Raw genomic sequence first — 20,256 nt, forward strand, 5'->3', positions numbered from 1 at the left:
ACTCACTGTCGTAATGTCAATTATAAAATATTGAAGAGAACAATGAAAATTAAAGGTATATTCATCTGTGTGTAGATGAGCTGTTCTTCATTCATCAGCTGAAATGTGGCCTACAGAAGAAGTATCAGTGTGTGTTTGAAGGAATTGCACAGCAAGGAGACTCCACACTCCTGAAGAACATCTACACAGATCTCTATATCACTCAGGGTGACAGTGAACAGGTCAATACTGAACATGAGGTCAGACAGATTGAAGTTGCTTCCAGACGTCATGAAGCTCAAGAGATACAGGTTGAATGCAGACGTTTGTTTAAAGCGTCTGAACAAGACAAGCAGATCAGAACTGTACTGACAAAAGGAGTCGCTGGCATCGGGAAATCAGTCTCTGTACAAAAGTTTGTTCTGGATTGGGCTGAAGGAAAAGAAAATCAAGAGATCAGCTTCATATTTCCTCTTCCATTTAGAGAGCTGAACTTAAAGGAGAAAGAAAAACTCAGTTTGATGGAGCTTATAACTCAGTTTTTTCCAGAGACAAAAAGACTGAACCTTACAAGAAGGAATCGATTCAAAATCCTGTTCATCCTTGATGGATTGGATGAATTTCGTCTTCCTCTGAACTTTGCTGGTAATGAGACGTGTCGTGATGTTTCGTCACCAGCCTCTCTGGATGTTCTCCTGACGAACCTCATCAAGGGAAATCTGCTTCCTTCTGCTCTTATCTGGATCACCAGCAGACCAGCAGCTGCCAGTAAGATTCCTCCTGACTGTATCGACCGGGTGACAGAGATACGAGGATTCAATGATGCACAAAAGGAGGAGTACTTCAGAAAAAGACTCACAGATGAGAATCAGGCCAAAGAAATCATTGATCATGTTAAACAATCAAAGAGTCTCTTCATCATGTGCCACATCCCAGTCTTCTGCTGGATTTCAGCCACTGTTCTCCAGAACATTTTACAGGAGAAGAGAAATAATGATGTGAAAAACAATCAGGCTGATGACGCCTCCAAAACACTGCAGGAATCAAACACTGAAGACACTCCCAAGACTCTGACACAGATGTACACACACTTTCTGCGCTTTCAGATCCAGCAGAGCAGAAGAAAGTATGATGGAGAAAACACACCAGATGTGTCCTGGGATAAAGACGCCATCCTTTCACTGGGGAAACTGGCATTTCAGCAGCTGCTAAACAACAACCTGATCTTCTATGACACAGACCTGGAAGCCTGTGGTATTGACGTCTATAAGGCCTCAGTTTACTCAGGCATGTGTACCCAGATCTTTAAGGAGGAAACAGGGATTGTTCTTGGCACCATGTACTGCTTTGTTCACTTGAGTGTTCAAGAGTTTATTGCAGCCCTTTATGCACATCTGATTCTAGACATCAACAAGAAAAGTGTGTTTGATCAAGACTCTAAAAACAGAAATGAGTCCATGATTGATTTGCTGAAGACTGCAGTGGACAAGGCACTTGAGTGTGACAATGGACACCTGGACCTTTTCCTTCGCTTCCTTCTCGGTCTGTCTCTCCAGTCCAGTCGGCAACTCTTACGAGGTCTGTTGACACAGCAAGAACACAATGATCAGAGCAAAGAGGAAATAGTTCAGTACATCAAGCAGAAGTTTGAAGCGAATCTTTCTCCAGAGAGATCCATCAATCTGTTCTACTGTCTGAATGAACTGAACGACCAAACTCTGGTGAAAGAGATTCAGACTCACCTTAGCAAAGGAAGTCTCTCATCTGCTGATCTTTCACCTGCCCAGTGGTCTGCTCTGGTCTTTGTGTTGTTGACATCAGAGGAGGAGATGGAGGAGTTTGAGCTTCAGAAATTCAAGAAATCAGACGAGTGTCTCATCAGACTATCAGCAGTTGTCAAATCCAGTAGAAGAGCTCTGTAAGCCAGTCAATATAAATTAAATTATGTTGTATTTGTGCAACCTAATTCTGTGGTTGTATTTTTTCTCTTGTAGGTTAAATGATTGTAAGTTAACAGACAGAAGCTGTTCAGCTCTGTCTGCAGTTCTCAGATCAGAAAACAGTCTGAAAGAGCTGAACGTGAGGAATAATAATCTGCAGGATTCAGGAGTGAAGCTGCTCTGCTCTGGACTGAAGAATATTAAGTGCGAGTTAGAAATCCTGAGGTACATTCTGGGATAATTGACATTTTAATTTTAAAACTGAGCTCACACTAAACTGAAGATTTTAGTATTCTTAAAATGCAGTATGTACAGTTTTTATATGGCAGCATGCCATTTATATATAAGAGAAGTATGTGTCAATGTTCTCAAGGTTACACAGATGAGTGAAGTCTCTGGCAACCATAACTGTTACTATGGTTATTGCTAATGTTTAAGGGAAGTGCATTTATTTTAAACTGATCAAAAATGATTCCATCTACCTAAATAATTAAATGATTTCATTTCTGCCAATTTAACAGACCATAGAATAAACAAAGTGTATTAATAGCTGTATTCTGTATTCTCATTGCTTCGTCTCTCGTCAGCTTTACTTCTTGTTTTAATATGGTTCAGTTGGGAATTTCCATTTGATGATGTTTATTTTAGTCTCAGTAAGTCTGACCTGTCATCATTATTCATTTTATTAACTTTTTAATTTTATTTTTGATTATTAAAATGTATTTATCATTTTCCTCTAGTCTTTCAGACTGCAGTATCAGTGAAGAAGGTTATAAAGCTCTGGCTTCAGCTCTGAGATTAAACCCTTCACACCTAATAGAGCTGGATCTCAGAGGAAATGATCCTGGACAATCAGGAGTGAAGGAGCTCACTGAGTTACTGCAGGATCCACACTGTGCACTGAAGACACTGAGGTGAGACTGAAGGAAATAATAAAGTTATGTGTGGAATATCAAACAGAATTTTATTTTAGTTTCACACATAATTGTGATACATTAAATGGTTTAATGCAGCAGAAGCTTGAATGATCAGTTTGTGTTTTTATAAAGAAGGGCAAGTTATTATCATATTAACACATTTATTAACACCAATGTTAAACTAACACCTATTTTCACACGTTTGCAAAGTTTTATTTTTGCATTATTATTTTAAAAGTTCATTGCTCGCTGTCTCTGAACACACACAGACACATTTTAGTTGTTAAAAGTGGCTTTTATTCATATGCACTTATTCATATAGCTATGAACTTTTGAATTCAATGTTACATTTTTGCATAAAAGAATTTGATTATTCACAGAAATTTATTTGATTAAAAGCGTTTAACTTTTTTCCACCACCACTTTTGATGCTTCTGCTGTACTGATGATAAATTATAAACAGTCAGTAGATGTGCTGGTGTTCTGCTGTATAAGATATAAATCTGACTCCTGTTTGATCCTCTCTGTCTGCAGGTTTTTAAGTTCTGCTGCTGATGAAGCCTGTCAGTTTGTGACTGGAGTTGTGGGTAAAAACCCGTTACTCCTGAAAGAACTGAATCTGAGTGATCGTGTACTAGGAGACACACGAGTGAATCAACTCTCTGCTCTACTGCAGGATAAACACTGTCAGATCAACACACTCATGTGAGTACTGCACATTTAACTAAACTTTTATTAGTAATCTTACTGTAGTGGATAATATTTGCTAACTTTGATTATTTTTGTTTTTCACAGCATCAGTCACAACAAATTAAAATATTCGGTATCCTGACAGTTCATCATTCATTCCCTAAACAAACACAAAAAAGAACAGAAACTAAACAGATCTATTCATAACTTTGAATTTAATGTTTGCTTTTCAAAATCTTCAAATGTCCTGATCAGTGCAGCACTGAAGTAAATGAGCATTCTTTTTTCAAAACGTGTCTCAACGTTTTCTGCTGGGAAAAATATCTGAGGCTTAGGCGTACTCACACTATGTACAGTTGCCTTGACCTGGGCCAAAGCACTCTTGTCCCCCGTCCCGTCTCACCAGACGGCCCGCACTCACATTACATTCAGGCCTGGGCACACTTACGTCATCGGAGATGCGCTGTTCAGTAAGTGCTCTCGCTCAGCACAGTGGAGATTTCTTCAGTAATATCGTTCAAGTCGTTAGCTATGCAGTGACACGTAGTCAAATATTTCGCCGAACAGATCAGCCACTTTTGACGCTCATAAACAATCATAAAGTCCTCGTGCTGCAGGAATTAGGAGGTTTGCTGGAGGTGCACAGCTTTCGTGCAGTGAGCGGTTTGTGTCTTTAATAATCTACGGCAGTTGAACATAAAGGGCCCTATCATACACCCGGCGCAGTGTGGCGCAAGACGTGGTGCAATAGTCTTTTGGTAGTTTCAGCTTGGCGCAAGAGTCGTTTTGAGGCATTGCGCTACGCTGTTTAAATAGCAAATGCATTAGTGCTCATTTGTGCGCCCATAGGCGTTCTGGTCTAAAAAGGAAGGCGTTCTGAGGCGGACCGCTGGCGCGTCGATATTTTGAGAATCTATAATAGATTTTTCATTAGACCAATACAAACCCGGTCTAAACTCTGGCGCAGAGTTGCGCCTCGCTTACGCACTGCTTAATACACACAAGAGAGCAACAGGCAAATATCTTTACATATGAAAAATTGTAAATATTAAGCATATATATTGGGTATAATAAGAATAGATATAGGATATAAATATAAAGGATTAAAATATTACAAAACATATTATTTTCAAGCCTACATAAATATGAAAAAACACTGCTTTTATGTCTTCATCTCGGGAGGCTTTTTCAGTTTATTCATAACAATTTGCTTTTGTATGATGTTATTATTATTAGCAGTATTTTTTATTATATCCATATTTATATTTGTTTTATTAAAAACAAGCTTAGATTTGCCCACCTGTCAGGTTTTAGACCATATGGGGAACAGCATGTGTTTTAGGATATAACTCAGGTTTTTGAACACATTTTGCTATTATTATTCATTTATTCCTTTGCTGGAAATTAGAACTGAATTTAAAAATAGTTTTGAAACAAATATTTGCGCTTAAAAAACTAAAATATTTATTTATAGGCTAATTGATGTCTGTGCGTAAAGGTTTCCCTATCCAAGAGCGAAAGTGAAAGTCATCCATTATCTCTCATTCTCACGCAGTAGATGCTCTGTTTAACAGTTTTCTGTTAAAAAAAAACTGTTAACTGTTTGCTTGTAAAATGCTCATTTTTTCCACTTAGACTTACTTTGCGTCCTGTAAATAGCGATGCGCTCTTGGCGCGACGCAGCTGACTCTTAAAGGTAATGGGAGATAAGATTCTAATTGGTTTATTCTCAAAACACACCTATAACTCATTAAGAAAATAAACTCAACCCTTTAAGAACATGCGCCGAAGAGCAAGGCAGATTTCCCGTCCTTAAATTAGCAAAAACGCGCCCTGACACGCCCTGAAAGCGTTTGCGCCCTGCGCTTTGCGCCCTGCGTTTTGCGCTCTGCGCATGGACCGTCAAAATAGAGCCCTAAGAATGATTAATAAATCCATATGAAACGGTCCCTTTAAAGGCAAGTCTCGGTTTTATTTTCGGGCCTAGGCAGGTTTTGCACTCACACAAAAGCATACCGCACCAAAGCCCAAGTGAACCGTGCTTTGGCATACCTCTTCCAACCGGGCCAGGGCCGGCCAAGTTAACCATGCCTGAGCCTGATTCAGAGCACTTACACTTCTCAAACGATCCGGGAAATTGGCCTAGGCACGGTTTTTATAGCATAGTGTGAGTACGCCCTAAATGAGCAATTATCACACAAGTATCAGTGCTATATGGCTTTATTTCAGCACTGCTGGGATTTGGCCATAGGCATGAGGCTGTAAATAAACACAGTAGTGCTGTTTTTTATTTGAAATTGCATATACAACAAAAATACTAAAACATTTTCCTTAAAAACATCAAAGATGAGTAGATGGAGAGGTGTACATTCATTTGCTCCAATCCAGCACAAACCTTTTGATCTGGAATGAGAAAGTTGGAGTTGTGAAGTGAAAATGCCACCATGAAACTAAAGTTTAGTCCCTTGATGGAATACGGGCAGTTAAATTTCTTACATTAGATGTTAATTCATAAGTCACTTTTAATCTACCTCTGGTTGGGTTTGTTTTTCTTGTAAAACTGGAAACACTTAAATGTCATTGTTATTTTCCACTTTTGCACTTGTTATTGATGCATTTGTAAATGAAAAAGGACATTTAATTTTTTAATGGTTGATTTCTGTATGTGCATCTTATTGAAATAAAATGTTCTTATTACCAATATTTTTGACCTTGAACCACTGCTCTAGATAGTACTGTAGAATTACACTACACAGTAGGAAAACATGCCACTGAACAGGTAACAGACATATTTAAAATAAACACATTACAAAGTTTATAAAGATTGCATAAACTAAGAGGTACAAGTTATAAAAAAAATGTACAGATTTACAAAATGTTCAAGTTTATGGGAACTATAGACGATCATAGAAAGCACTGTAGCTTTTCAATATGATTATCATTACAGTCCTCAGTCATTGTTTTTTCTCTTTCTGTCTTCAGTCTGAGTCATTGCAGTATTACAGAGGAACAGTGTGAGATCCTGACTTCAGCTCTGAAATCAAACCCATCACACCTGAGAGAACTGAACCTCAGTGAGAATCAAATAAAAGACACAGGAGTGAATCCTTTATGTGACGTACTGAAGGATTCACACTGTAAACTGGAGACACTGGGGTGAGCAACATTTACAATACAAGAATCACAATCATTAAAATCTCTTCATCAGTTTAAATCAAGATTATTTATTCTCATTTTCTTATGATGAATCAGAGTCGTGTATTTGTGTGATGCTTTTAACTTGGGATTTTATGATTTAATGAAAATAAATGATCTCTTTTCCTCTGCTGATGTGACTTTCTGCTGTCTTATATTCTGCTCTCTCTTTCTCTCTCTTTCTTCATTGTTCTCTGACAGTTGAAGGTTGTTTTGTTGACTTTAAATTAAATTATGTTGTATTTGTGTCACTTAATTCTGTGGTTGTTTTATTTCTCTTGTAGGTTAAATGACTGTAAGTTAACAGACAGAAGCTGTTCAGCTCTGTCTGCAGTTCTCAGATCAGAAAACAATCTGAAAGAGCTGAACATGAGCAATAACAATCTGCAGGATTCAGGCGTGAAGCTGCTCTGTGCTGGACTGAAGAATAATCAGTTCGAGTTAAAAATACTGAGGTACATTCTGTGATCATTGATACATTTTTAAAAAAGTGAGCTCAAATTAAATTGAAGGTATTTTATATTCTTAATGTATTTACAGTAAGTATTGATTTATATGGCGGTACATTGAAAGGATAGTAAAGCAGGACTTTCAGCTTTGTTCAGAAGTGTGTAATCAACAAATCGCCATGCATTATTGGGTTTTAAATGCGTGAAGCATAAAGCAAAAAACCTTCCGCAATTTATGAAATGAATGTGATTTGCCAAGTTATAGACAAAACTAGTTTTGCTCTCTGCAGTATAATATTAAGTAAGTATATATTAATAAAATAATATTTTTGTAAGTTATGATCTTTTTTGTAAGTTTTGTAGTTTTTATTTACACATTTTGGATCAGTCACAGACAGACAGAGAGTGTGAGATTGAAATTGTCTGTGCATGTTATGGCATTGGCATATCTAATAGCTCATAGTAGCATGTGTTATCTTCCTCTTTCCAAACTTTTTAAGCATATTTGTGAGCTGGTTTATCTACATAAGCTCTTTAGTGCAGCATGTATCAGTGTCTTCGAGATTACACAGATGAATGAAGTCTGGCAACATCACTGAGTTACTGTGATTACTTCTCATGTTTGAGTGAAGTGCATTTATTTTGAACTGATCAAAACTGACTGAATCTACCTCTGCATTACTTTATATTATTGCACACATTCCAGCTATTTAGAATCAAGAGTTTTAACTTTGCATAGATTAAACTATTTGTTAACAGCTGTAAAAACATTTTTAGCTCTATTTATTAATGACCATATTCATTAATAGCTGTATTTATTTATGGATGTGTTTATTATTTTCTGTATTCTTGTTTCTTCACTCATCAGCTCTACATCTTGTTTCAGGATGGTTCAGTTGTGAATCTTCAGTGTTGATGTGTATTTTCAGGCTCAGGAAGTTTGATATAGCATCATTTTTAATTTGATTAAACTTCACTTAATAATAGCTCCTTTCCTCTAGTCTTTCAGACTGCAGTATCAGTGAAGAAGGTTATAAAGCTCTGGCTTCAGCTCTGAGATCAAACCCTTCACACCTGATAGAGCTGGATCTCAGAGGAAATGATCCTGGACAATCAGGAGTGAAGGAGCTCACTGACTTACTGCAGGATCCACACTTTGCACTGAAGACACTGAGGTGAGAGAGAGGGAAATAATAAAGTCAGATGTGGGAGATCAAAACAGAATTTTATTTTATTTTTACAAAATCTTGTGATTAAATAAATGTTTTAACACAGCAGAGGTTTAAATGATCAGTTTGTGTTTTGATTAGGACTGGACATGTTATTTGTTAACTTATTAATTAAAGAAGACAATTATTTTATCACCTTTTAATTAAGTTTTATTTTTTTCTCAATTATAACATCTTAAAAGTTCATTGCTCGCTGTCTCTGCACACACAGCCAAATGTTTTGTTAAGTTGATTTTAGTGCACTTCTATTCATATTCCAAGAACCTTTAGATTTAATGCGCTACTTTTTAATTCATTGTTAAATTTTGCATATAAAAATTCAATTTAACAGAAAAGTCATGTCATTTAACCATGATTAACAGTTGAAATCATTGTCCAACACTAGTTTTGATGTTTCTGCTGTATTGATGATAAATTATAAACACAGTCAGTAGATGTGCTGGTGTTCTGCTGTATAATATATAGATCTCACTACTGTTTTATCCTCTGTTTTCAGGTTTTTGAGTCCTGCTGCTGATGAATTCTGTCAGTTTGTGACTGGAATTGTGGGTAAAAACCCGTTACTCCTGAAAGAACTGAATCTGAGTTATCATAAACTAGGAGACAAACAAGTGAATCAACTCTCTGCTCTACTGCAGGATAAACACTGTCAGATCAACACACTCACGTGAGTACTGCACATTAAACTAAACTTTTAAAAGTGATCTAGTGCAGTGGTTCCCAACCTTTTTTTGGCTGAGACCCCCTTTTTCCCCTGAAAATATTGTAGGGCCCCCTCCACATTTAATGATATAATCGCTCATATGAGTTTGCAGAAATGATGACAAAAAAAAGTAGTTTTTAAACAAATGTTATGTTTATTACTTTATCTAGATATGTTTATGCACAAATAATAGCCTAAAGTTTCCCAGAGATGGGTTGCAGCTGGAATATCAAAAAATATCAAAGTATTCACAATGATGTATAAGGGAAAAATAATATAGGCTATTACAATTTAATACTGGCATCTTATTTGTTATGCTTTATCATTTAGTGTGTGGATTGCTGCGAGGTGAATCAGTGAGATTTTTTTTGTGGAGGACTGATTACACATTTGTCCTTGGGGCAAATTGGGGGTGTTTCATAGCTATGCGACCATCGACCGTTTTCTCAGAGGATGACAAACTGACAAAACATTGCTGTCGCTCTCTGATACAAGTTTTATTTATGGAGAAAAGCACAAAGGACTGCAGTGTTGGTCTGTAGTGTGGTTGTCTGAGAAAATTAGTCGTACCGAAATATGAATATTCCATACAAGCAGAAGCTGATCGGTTAATTCTCGTCACGTGACTTGCAGTGCGCTTGCGGCCCAGGGTTCATTGGTGTAAGCGCTTGCTTGTGCACGAAGGCCGCACACTTCCATTTAAAACAACAAAATTGTGCAAACTCTAGAAATACATAGATACATACACTAGATATCGCATAGGCAGGGCCAGACGGAATCTGTGGACGTTTTTTGCTATTTCTGCAGAGAATTTTGGTAAAAATCTGCGGATTTCTGCAGAATTTTTTGGGAGTATCCAGCGGAGTATCATAACTAAAACTTTAATATATTAAATAAAAAGTAATAAATTACTGAATAAAAACTGAATAAATTCAGATTTACACATCTACTCAAGTAAATAAACTGAATTAATATTGGGCTAAAATCTGCAGAAATCTGCAAAATTCTGCTGAAAATCTGCGTAAAATCTGCAGAATTCTGCGCGCGCAGTGTGGGCCTACGCATAGGGTCCCTAAGCATGTGTCAATAGCACCACCACATTGGTACAGTGCTCCCAGGACAAATATCATTCAACCGCACTAGTCAAGACAGTGTTACTATGTGAAGATGCTGGACTTTAGCGCTGTCTACGGGTGTTGTTACGAGGAAACAAAGAAAACGAAGCACAAAGGCAAAACATTTCATAGGTGGGATTTGGTTTTTAAAGTTTTATATGTTATGAACTTTTGTGCTAAATGGGTAACGTTATTGATGATAAAACATTCTCTTACTGCATTCACCATAAGGCAATTGTAGCACCAACTCACACTAAACACTCGATCTATGCTAGTTTTGTTGAATAAAATCAGCAAACAATGCAAAAGAAATATGACAACGAGATGCTGCAGTGCCAGACACTTTTATTATTGTCAGCTAGTGAAGGAGTTGTTCATAACAGAGATTCATTTACAAACGAATCGCTCCCTCCGTCTGTATGAGTAGTGAAAGCAGGAGAGGAGGTGTGTTTCAGGACACGGATTAGATCAAATGTAACAGGGAGGGTAAATAGTACATTTCCATACACACAAACGCAAGCTTTTTGTCTGTGCAATCTTTATCCATCAATGTAGAAAAGTGATGTAAAATTACAATTTTCGTAATTAAAAAAAGAAAATAAAAATTGCATACTGTGTATATCTCTGGCTTTGGATGGCCACAGTCCTCCACTGCAGCTTGATCCCACATTTATTTCAAAGGAGCGCTACCCTGTACCCAAATAGTGGCTCTATTGACTCATTACTTCCAATAGACAACAACAGGGTAGGCGACATCTAATGTATATATCTATACTAGAAATACGCGATATACGAACGACCCCTAAAAGGCCGCCGTCATTTGCAATCTCCATCACTTGATCTTCTTGCACAGCCATGGTGGATTCACCTGATTTGTTGACAGGTGGGTTGCGGGTCCATTCCTTGGCATTTCATGGGTCCTTCACTGGACCTTTTTCCCTTGGCCAAGAAACTTTCTAAAGATGTCTGTTACTTACTCATTTTGCTGCTAGTGAGTTAAATTTGGGTGCTCAAGTCACAGAGACGAGCAAGAGAATAGTCATTTTTCAAAATAAAAGATTTTTCAAAATAAAGCCACGCTGACCGGTGGTTGAGGACCACTGAGCTAGGGGATAAAATGAACCAAGGCAACATGATCATTCTCCTAATTGTCCACTGCTTTTTTTTTTACAAAACTTGTCTGAATGTTTTCTGCTGAAGGAAACACTTAAGAAAAACATTGAATTATTTGTCCTTCAGTGTGATTGAACACTGATCTGAGACTAAATGAACAATATTATACAAGTATAGTGCTGTGTGGCTTTTTAATTTGGCCATAGGTATGGTGCATGTATGTGCATCTTTGTTGAACTCAATGTTTGTCATTACAGATCACATTTATCATCACAGACCTCAGTCATTGTCTTTTCTCTTTCTGTTTTCAGGCTGTGGAAGTGCAGTATTACAGAGGAACAGTGTGAGATCCTGACTTCAGCTCTGAAATCAAACCCATCACACCTGAGAGAACTGAACCTCAGTCTGATTAATCTAGGAGACTCTGCAGTGAAAAACCTCAGTGATTTACTGATGAAGCCACAATTCAAGCTGGAGAAACTAGAGTTAGTGTCATTATACTGTACAGCAAATACTGAGAGATGAAAGATTATTTATTCACAGACTGCATAAATCAAATGAAAGCATCTATAAACTACACGTTCTTCTTGTTTATTTGTGCATGTTTTCATTATTTGCGATCATAAAATCAGAAGTATTTTACTTTTATGTTGGAGTGTAGCTGGCAAGTAATGTGTTTTAAAAAAACCTACAATACAGGAAACTCTAGACATGGACTATAACTTGTCCTCAAATCCTGCTCTCTTGGTTTGCTCTATTATATTATGTTTTTATGATTTTGCTGCTCTGTTAGTGATTATACCTTTAACAGTTTTGTATTTTACTCACACATGAACTTAATGTAGTTTTATGTCATTGTCTTTTCTCTTTCTGTCTTCAGTCTGTGTGTTTGCAGTATTACAGAGAAACAGTGTGTGATCCTGACTTCAGCTCTGAAATCAAACCCATCACACCTGAGAGAACTGGACCTCAGTAAGAATAATCTAGAAGACTCTGGAGTGAAAAACCTCAGTGATTTACTGATGAAGCCACAATTCAAGCTGGAGAAACTACAGTTAGTATCATTATACTGTACAGCAGATACTGAGAGATTAAAGATTATTTATTCTTAGACAACATAAATCAAAGCATTTATAAACTACACATTCATACTGTTTATTTGTGTATGTTTCATTATTTGCAATCATAAAATCAGGAGTGTAGCTGGCAAGTAATGTGTTTTACTTAAAAAAAAAAGAACTTACAAAACAGGAAATTCTAGACTTGGATTATAGTTTATGTCCTCAAATCCTGCTTTTTTGGTTTGCTCTATTTTATTATGTTTTCATGATTTTGCTGCTCTATTAGTGAATATACCTTTAACAGTTATGTATTTTACTCACACATGAACTTAATTTAGTTTTATGTCATTGTCTTTTCTCTTTCTGTCTTCAGTCTGAGTTATTGCAGTATTACAGAGGAACAGTGTGAGATCCTGACTTCAGCTTTGAAATCAAACCCATCACACCTGAGAGAACTGAACCTCAGTCTGAATAATCTAGGAGACTCTGGAGTGAAAAACCTCAGTGATTTACTGATGAAGCCACAATTCAAGCTGAAGATACTAGAGTTAGTGTCATTATACTGTACAGCAGATACTGAGAGATTAATATATTGGCAATCATAAAATTATTAAGCTTTTTATGATGGTTTGCTTGCAAAAAATGTTCTTCACTACAAAAATGCACTTAAATAGGGTGACTCTAGATTTGGTTAATAACTCGTGTCCTCAAACACTGCACTCTTGGATTGTTCATTCATATTACATTCCCATGACTTTAGTGACTGCATGTTTAACTCACACATGAACTTAATGTGGATCTCTGTCATTGTCTTTTCTCTTTCTGTCTTCAGTCTGAGTTATTGCAGTATTACAGAGGAACAGTGTGTGATCCTGACTTCAGCTCTGAAATCAAACCCATCACACCTGAGAGAACTGGACCTCAGTGAGAATCAAATAAGAAACACAGGAGTGAATCTCTTATGTGATGTACTGAAGGATTCACACTGTAAACTGGAGACATTGGGGTGAGCAACATTCACATAATTAAACAGTTTAAATCAAAACACTTCATATTTTCTCTTTTATATCTCACAGTGAATTTCAGCTTTTATAATATTTTTAATAAATTTCTTCACTTTTCTAATGATCCTGAATCAGATGAGTGTTTAGTGCTGATGTTGCCTTTATATGTATTTAGAATAGGGTCTACTAGATGATAATTGTATCAAATTTGTCAGATGCATGCTAAATTCACTGTTTATGCAGAATAAAACATGCCTAAAATGATTGTTCCTTTATGTAATTATGTGCTTTAGCAATGAGGAAAACCCAAATAATAATAAAAATAGCAATCAGCAGTAATTGATCTTTCCTCAGTGTTTACAGCTGCCAAATTCAGAAAGCAAGATATAAAATAAACTGATGTTAGCAGTGAATAACAGTATGACTATTACAATAAATATGAAAAGCTGAATATAAATAGTAGAATAAAATATGAAAAATTATTTCTTCCTTTTTGTTTTTTTCTAGATTGTATGATTGTGGCATCTCAGATGTTTCTTCTTTAACTCAGTGTTTGATGAACACAAAAGCTCTGCAGTTTCTAAAAGAACTTGAACTGAGAGACAATCCCATTGGAGACTCAAAGCAGGAGCTCATTGATGTGATACGAGACTCAAACTGTGAACTGATGTGAGTAAACAACACTGATATCAAAGATCTTCATTTTCCTCTGATGTGAACAAATCTTTCAGATGTGTCTGAGAGGAAATGATCAAATGATCCTCAAGCTTTATTTGATGAGCACAAAGTGTGCAGTGTCTGCAATAGATGAAGAGAAAGGAGGAAAGAGCAGAAGAGCTGCGAGTCAGAGCTTTATCCAGCAACAGCTGCTTTATTAGTGTCTTCAGCAGTGAATCATTACAGTCTGAAATAGTCTTGGACAGACTGTAGAAAACACTGGTCAAATCAGTGCAGATTCAGCTTCAGCAGCACATCAGCAATGACTCTCGCTCTTCTGGACTCTCTAATATAACATTAGTCTTCAGTCACAGAACATTGATTGTTTTCTCTTCTTGTTTCAGCTTCAGAATAGAAGATCAGTTGCCGAAGCCTGAAGAATCTGGATGCTGTATATCATAGTCAGCTGTGAAGATCAGAGCATCAGTGAACATCAGTCGAGGATCCACAGAAGAGTCTCTACTAGAGATGCGCGGATGGGCTATTATTTCATCCGCAACCGCATCACAAAACTCATCATCCGTCCGCCATCCATCCGCACTAACATTTTTGACCAAATTTTAAAACCGCAACCGCCCGTCATCTGCTGACTGAGTTCTTTATTTGAATGGCTTATTCCTTTTTATTATTAAATGAATGTTTCTTTATTGATTATTAGAAAAAAGAGAATGACTTTAATGACATGCAGTTAATCCAAACGTGCAAGTCAAATCCAGCATTAATTGATGCTTTGAAGTGACGCTAAACAAGAGGACGTGTCTTTTCACTTGATTCGATTCCCCGGTCGGTCCTTGAGTCTTTTCCTTGCATCCTTCCCTCGCATCCTATAGGGGTGGAAAGACGAGGAAAGAAAGCAAGGAAACGAGGATACACAAATAAGAAATGAGAAGCACCCCTATAAAGCTCTCAGAATATCAGCAGTGAACTCCGTCTCCAATTGGCGCACAGGGACAAAAATAAATAAATTGCCTAAATTAAACGCACTGTACTGTACAATTTTTTTATTATTATTATTGTAGCCTAGAAAACGCATTTTGACACATCATTTCAACATTCAGACGAGAGCGCCTGGCCTCTAATGCGCCCTGCTGCACTGAAGGAGCGCTCGCTCGGAGCACTTGTTGCTGGAATTCATAGAATTCTCTTGGCAAGGTGCTGTAGACGTGGGAATGACTGCCTTGTTTCTCCCAAAAGGAAAGTAGTTTTTCCTCTGCTGATCCGTCTATACGGAAGTTTGTAGATGAAGACTTCTGTAATTCATCCAGAATTAGTGTATCCGATTCCTCCTCTCATTCTGTGAAGTCAGTCCTAGGCTTTTTCGTTGGAGCGCCAGCTATGTATACAAAAACAGTACAACCGCCCGCCACCCGCCCGAATTTAATTAAAATATTATTTTTCGTCACGTCATCCGCCCGATCCGCGGTTTATCCGCGGATTCCGCGGCTGTAACCGCCATCCGCGCATCTCTAGTCTCTACTGTAGTAAAATGTGATGATAAATGTTAAATAAGGTGAAGAGACTCAGAATGACGAGCAAATAATCCAACATGTGTTAGAAACATGATATTGAATCAGGAACTATTTTCATGTGGAATCAAACATTCATTATGCAATTCAATATTTCTAATTATTTGTGTCATTTTAAGTGCAGCTCTTAAATGTTTCAACTGTAAAACTACAACAAGAAAATTTTGTTTTATAATAGGTGCATAACCGCTCACATTTCATACATAGCAGATCTTTATTACTATTTTAGTATTTGTATATCAAAATAGTTATATTATTTTATATTATGCTGGCTCTGTGTGTCTGTTGCTGATCAACAAATATTCAGTCTATTGTGTTTGTTCTGGATGGAGTTTCTCCTTCATCAGTTCAGATCGGTCTTACTATGTTAACCAGTTAAAGCAGGGGTCACCAATCCTGGTCCTGGAGGGCCAGTGTCCCTGCAGGGTTTAGCTCCATCTTGCCTCAACACACCTGCCTGGATGTTTCAAGTATACCCAGTAAGACCTTGATTAGCTTGTTCAGGTGTGTTTAATTAGGGTTGGAGCTAAAATCTGCAGGACACCGGCCCTCCAGGAACAAGTTTGGTGACCACTGAGTTAAAGCATGTGTGTCTTTCCTCTGCTCTAGTCAATGTTATGTATTTAGTTTAACCTGTATAATTTGTATTGTTCAACTTTTTTATGTGAGGTTAATAATCAGATCTCCAGAAATAACAATCAGCATTTAATAAATATATAATTTCTTAATGATTTTGCCTTATCAATTCTTTTACCACACATCAAGTCACCAATAAAAGTGTGATTATTTTTTTACAATAGTGATTTTTGAATCATAAACTAAATTTGAATTCAAATAGTTTGATTCATTAGTTTTCATCTAGTTTTTTGTAAGCTTGAAATTATAGCCAATAAAATATAAAGGTGTTCAAAAATAATTAACTAATTTTGTTGTATTTGTATAACAAAATATGTTTAGATGAGATGTGCAATGTATATTAATATAATAAATGCTAATATTTCACTTACCAGCAATTCTAAATGTAAATGAACAAATTTAAAAAAATATTTTTTTCCTATTCAGTTCTGCACTACGCTTACGTTTACGTAGTTGCATCATTGCGTGTCACAACATCATTCAACATAAAATAAGGGAAGAACTGGAGTAATTTTCGAATAGGATAGGTAACTTTTCATCAACATTTTTATAACTGAGGATATAGCATTAATAACAGTGAAAAATTGCTTTGGATGACAAGCAAATCCCTGTCTTAGAGTGAAAGTATTGTAATCTAGAAAATTGCCCCTTCCATCCATTAAGTCTGTTACTGACCAAATATTTTTATTTAACCATTCTTTATAAAAAATGGATTTGTTCCTGTGTAGAATATACTTGTTATTCCAGATAGGGGTATTGTGAGGTGTAAAATTGTGTGTGTACGCTAGTTTCCAAGACAGCAAGACTTGTTGGTGGAATGTTGAAAGCTTCACTGGGAGTTTAGGCAAGTCAAAGTCAGATCTGAGAAGAAATCGGATGCCACCTAGTTTGTTAAACAAGGCACAAGGAACAGTGTACCAGAAACTTTCAGTATTACTCAAAAACCTTTGAAGCCATTTCAGTTTTAACATAGTATTCATACTTTCAAACTCAATAATATTAAGACCACCTTCTTCATACGATTTGACAATATCAGATTTTTTAATATAATGGGTTTTGTGTCTCCAAATAAAGTCTTACATTTTTTGGTTACTTGTTTTTATGATTGCTGAAGAGGGAGCTAAAGCCTGAGCAGGATAAATCAGTTTTGATAGATATTCCACCTTGGATAGAAGAATTCGTCCAAAAATTGAAATATCTCTCTGCAGCCAGCAATTCAGGATACCATTAGCTTTATGTACTTTATTTTCAAAGTTTTCTTTGATGTTAATGTTTGAACCCTTTGAGATAAAAATGCCTAAATATTTCACAGTTTCTTTAACTGGGATGTTGTACAGGGATAGATCTGGACTAGGGTGTAGAGCTAAAATTTCACATTTGTTTAAATTTAATTGGAGGCCAGATGCTTTACAAAAAGAACTAATTAAAGAGATAGCTGGAGAAATTTGGTCTTTATTTTTTAAAAATAATGTGGTGTCATCTGCTAGCTGACTAATTCCTATTGTTTTTATATATTTTAATATTTAATTTCTCCACTGAATTATCATATTTAATTTTTGTGGTTAACATGTCTACCGCTAAAATAAATAAAAACGGTGACAAAGGGCACCCCTGCCTTATCCCACGGCCAATCGGAAATCTATGTGTAGTGCCAAAAGGGAGAGATACTGAACTATTCATTTTCCATAAATCATTTTGATAATATTAACAAATCTATCACCAAAGCCAAAGAATTCTAAGGACTTGAAAGTAAAAGTGTGCTCAATCATGTCAAAGGCTTTCTTAAAATCTAAAAAAAGGATAAAACCATCATCCTCTATTAAGTCACAGTACTCTACCAAGTCCATCACCAACCTTATGTTATTGTGAATAAACCTACCTTTCAGAAAGCCTGACTGGGATTCGTTAATTAAATTATGAATACTTTTTTTAATCTATTAACATATGCGTGTGTGAAAATTTTATAATCACTGTTAAGTAAAGTGATTGGGCGAAAGTTATCAATCAATTTTAAGTCTTTATCAGGTTTTGGAATTAGTGTGATTAAACCTTGGTTCATACTTGGACCTAAAGATCCACCTTCAATAGATTCACGGAAAGCATCAAATAATAATGATCTAAGATCATTCCAGAAAAATTAATAAAAGTTAGCGGTTAGACCGTCAGGACCAGGGGATTTATTCAGTTTAAGCTTTTGAACAGCAGAGTCAAGTTCTTCAATTAGTAAATCGGCATCACAGCCTTCTCGCCACTCGTTGTTGATACGGGGAATATTAGGTAATATTTTATCCAAAAATTCATTCAAATCAGATTGAGAGAGGTTGGAAGAATACAAGTCACTGTAGAATTTAAAAACATTCTGCCTGATTATAGTAGGGTCTGAGCATTCTGTGCCATTTATCAATAGAGAAAGTATAGAGTTATTCCGTTGTTGTCTCTTTTCTAATCTACAGAAATAAGAAGTACTTTTCTCACCTTCTTCTATCCATTTAGCCTTAGAACGTATATAGGCACCCTTAGCTTTATTAATGTAGAGGTTGTCAAGTTCTAATGGTAAAGAAATTATTTTAGTCTTTTCGGTCACACTTTACAATAAGGTTCATTTGTTGATGTGAATTAATGCATTTAGTAACATGAAAAAACAATGAACAGTACATTTACTACTGAATATGTTCATGTTAGTTAACGTTAGTTAATGAAAATACAGTAGTTCAACTAATGTTAACAAGCATGGACTTGGATGTTAATAATGCATTAGTAAATGTTCAATGATGATTATTAAATGCTGTACATGTGTTGTTCATGATTAGTTCATGTTAGTAAATGCATTAACTAATGAACCTTATTGTAAAGTGTTACCGTCTTTTCTAACTCAGTTAATGTACTATCATTACAACATTTATTATTCTCGTAAATAATATTAAGTTCCTGTTGTTTCCTGACTTTGGCAAGTATTTTACTGTAATTAATAGAGAATTGACGAATTTTATATTTAAGAAATTCCCATCTGACTTTATTACAACTAAAATTGTTACTGTTTTTATTATCTAGAATTAGCTCCCTTATTTTTAGACAAAATTTTTCATTATTAATTAAGTCAGAGTTAAATTTCCAATAACCCTTAGTTTTTAATGAGGTATGATCTGTTTGTATTATTAAGGAAATGGAACAGTGGTCTGTTAAAGGTGCTGCAGACATTGTACAGTCTTTAGCAAATAAAAGTAAGTTATCTGATAATAACCAATAATCAATTATTGATTTGCTGGCTGCATTGGGTAAACCATGAGAATTGCCTAAGGCTAGGATGAAGATATCTCCAGACATCAATTATTTTAAGGTTAGAAAAGAATTTGGAAACCAAGGGATTTAGCAGAGAAGATGTGCTTTTAGGAGGATATCTATCATAAGTTTCATCCGGTACCACATTAAAATCTCCACCCACAACAATATTTTCTGTAGGGTATGATCTCTTTAAATCGGAAATTACTGAGGATATTTCCTGCAATAGATTTTGATTCAATTTAGAATTATTGTAACCATATACGTTTACCAGAATGAAAAAAAGTGCTCAATATCTAACACCACTGCTAGCCAATGTCCATTAGGGTCATATTTAGCAGAAATTATTTTCCCTGGACAGTTATTAAATAAAATTGCAGTACCAGCCGAGTGGGAGGAACCATGGCTAAGTAAAACTTTATCTCCCCATTGACTAGACCAAAACGAAGAATCTGAAACAGTTGAGTGTGTCTCTTGTAAAAAAAAATGCATTGAGGACCATTACTTTTACAAAATAAGAACATTGCTTTACGTTTGACTTTATCTTGGATGCCCCTGACGTTAAATGACATGAGAGAAATTTTGAACTTAACTGGAACACATTAATAATAGTAAAAGATGAAATAAAATAACAGAAATTTGTTCACAAAAGAGGAAATCTCAGAAAGGGTGGTATAAACCCCAAACAGTTATAACCCCAACA

At 36.0% G+C, this 20,256-nt stretch overlaps 2 protein-coding genes across 2 annotated transcripts in view; one reads left to right on the forward strand and one right to left on the reverse strand.

The window, feature by feature from the left end:
- The window catches only part of LOC147838408 (uncharacterized), a 43,723-nt gene extending 27,354 nt beyond the window's left edge, over positions 1 to 16,369 (forward strand). The window contains exons 19-32 of the mRNA XM_087304820.1: positions 76 to 1,897; positions 1,974 to 2,144; positions 2,660 to 2,833; positions 3,371 to 3,541; positions 6,509 to 6,682; positions 7,006 to 7,176; positions 8,172 to 8,345; positions 8,896 to 9,066; positions 11,642 to 11,815; positions 12,211 to 12,384; positions 12,765 to 12,938; positions 13,224 to 13,397; positions 13,903 to 14,064; positions 14,457 to 16,369. Coding sequence (XP_087160946.1) covers positions 76 to 1,897; positions 1,974 to 2,144; positions 2,660 to 2,833; positions 3,371 to 3,541; positions 6,509 to 6,682; positions 7,006 to 7,176; positions 8,172 to 8,345; positions 8,896 to 9,066; positions 11,642 to 11,815; positions 12,211 to 12,384; positions 12,765 to 12,938; positions 13,224 to 13,397; positions 13,903 to 14,064; positions 14,457 to 14,514 — 3,944 coding nt within the window. The 3' untranslated portion in view covers positions 14,515 to 16,369. The remainder of the gene's footprint in view (positions 1 to 75; positions 1,898 to 1,973; positions 2,145 to 2,659; positions 2,834 to 3,370; positions 3,542 to 6,508; positions 6,683 to 7,005; positions 7,177 to 8,171; positions 8,346 to 8,895; positions 9,067 to 11,641; positions 11,816 to 12,210; positions 12,385 to 12,764; positions 12,939 to 13,223; positions 13,398 to 13,902; positions 14,065 to 14,456) is intronic.
- Positions 1 to 20,256, reverse strand: part of LOC147838394 (uncharacterized) — a 900,722-nt gene that overhangs the window by 581,273 nt on the left and 299,193 nt on the right. The window lies entirely within an intron of this gene.

This window comes from Danio rerio, chromosome 22 (assembly GCF_052040795.2).
Source record: "Danio rerio strain M-AB ecotype USA chromosome 22, GRCz13ab, whole genome shotgun sequence".
Lineage (NCBI taxonomy): Eukaryota > Metazoa > Chordata > Actinopteri > Cypriniformes > Danionidae > Danio > Danio rerio.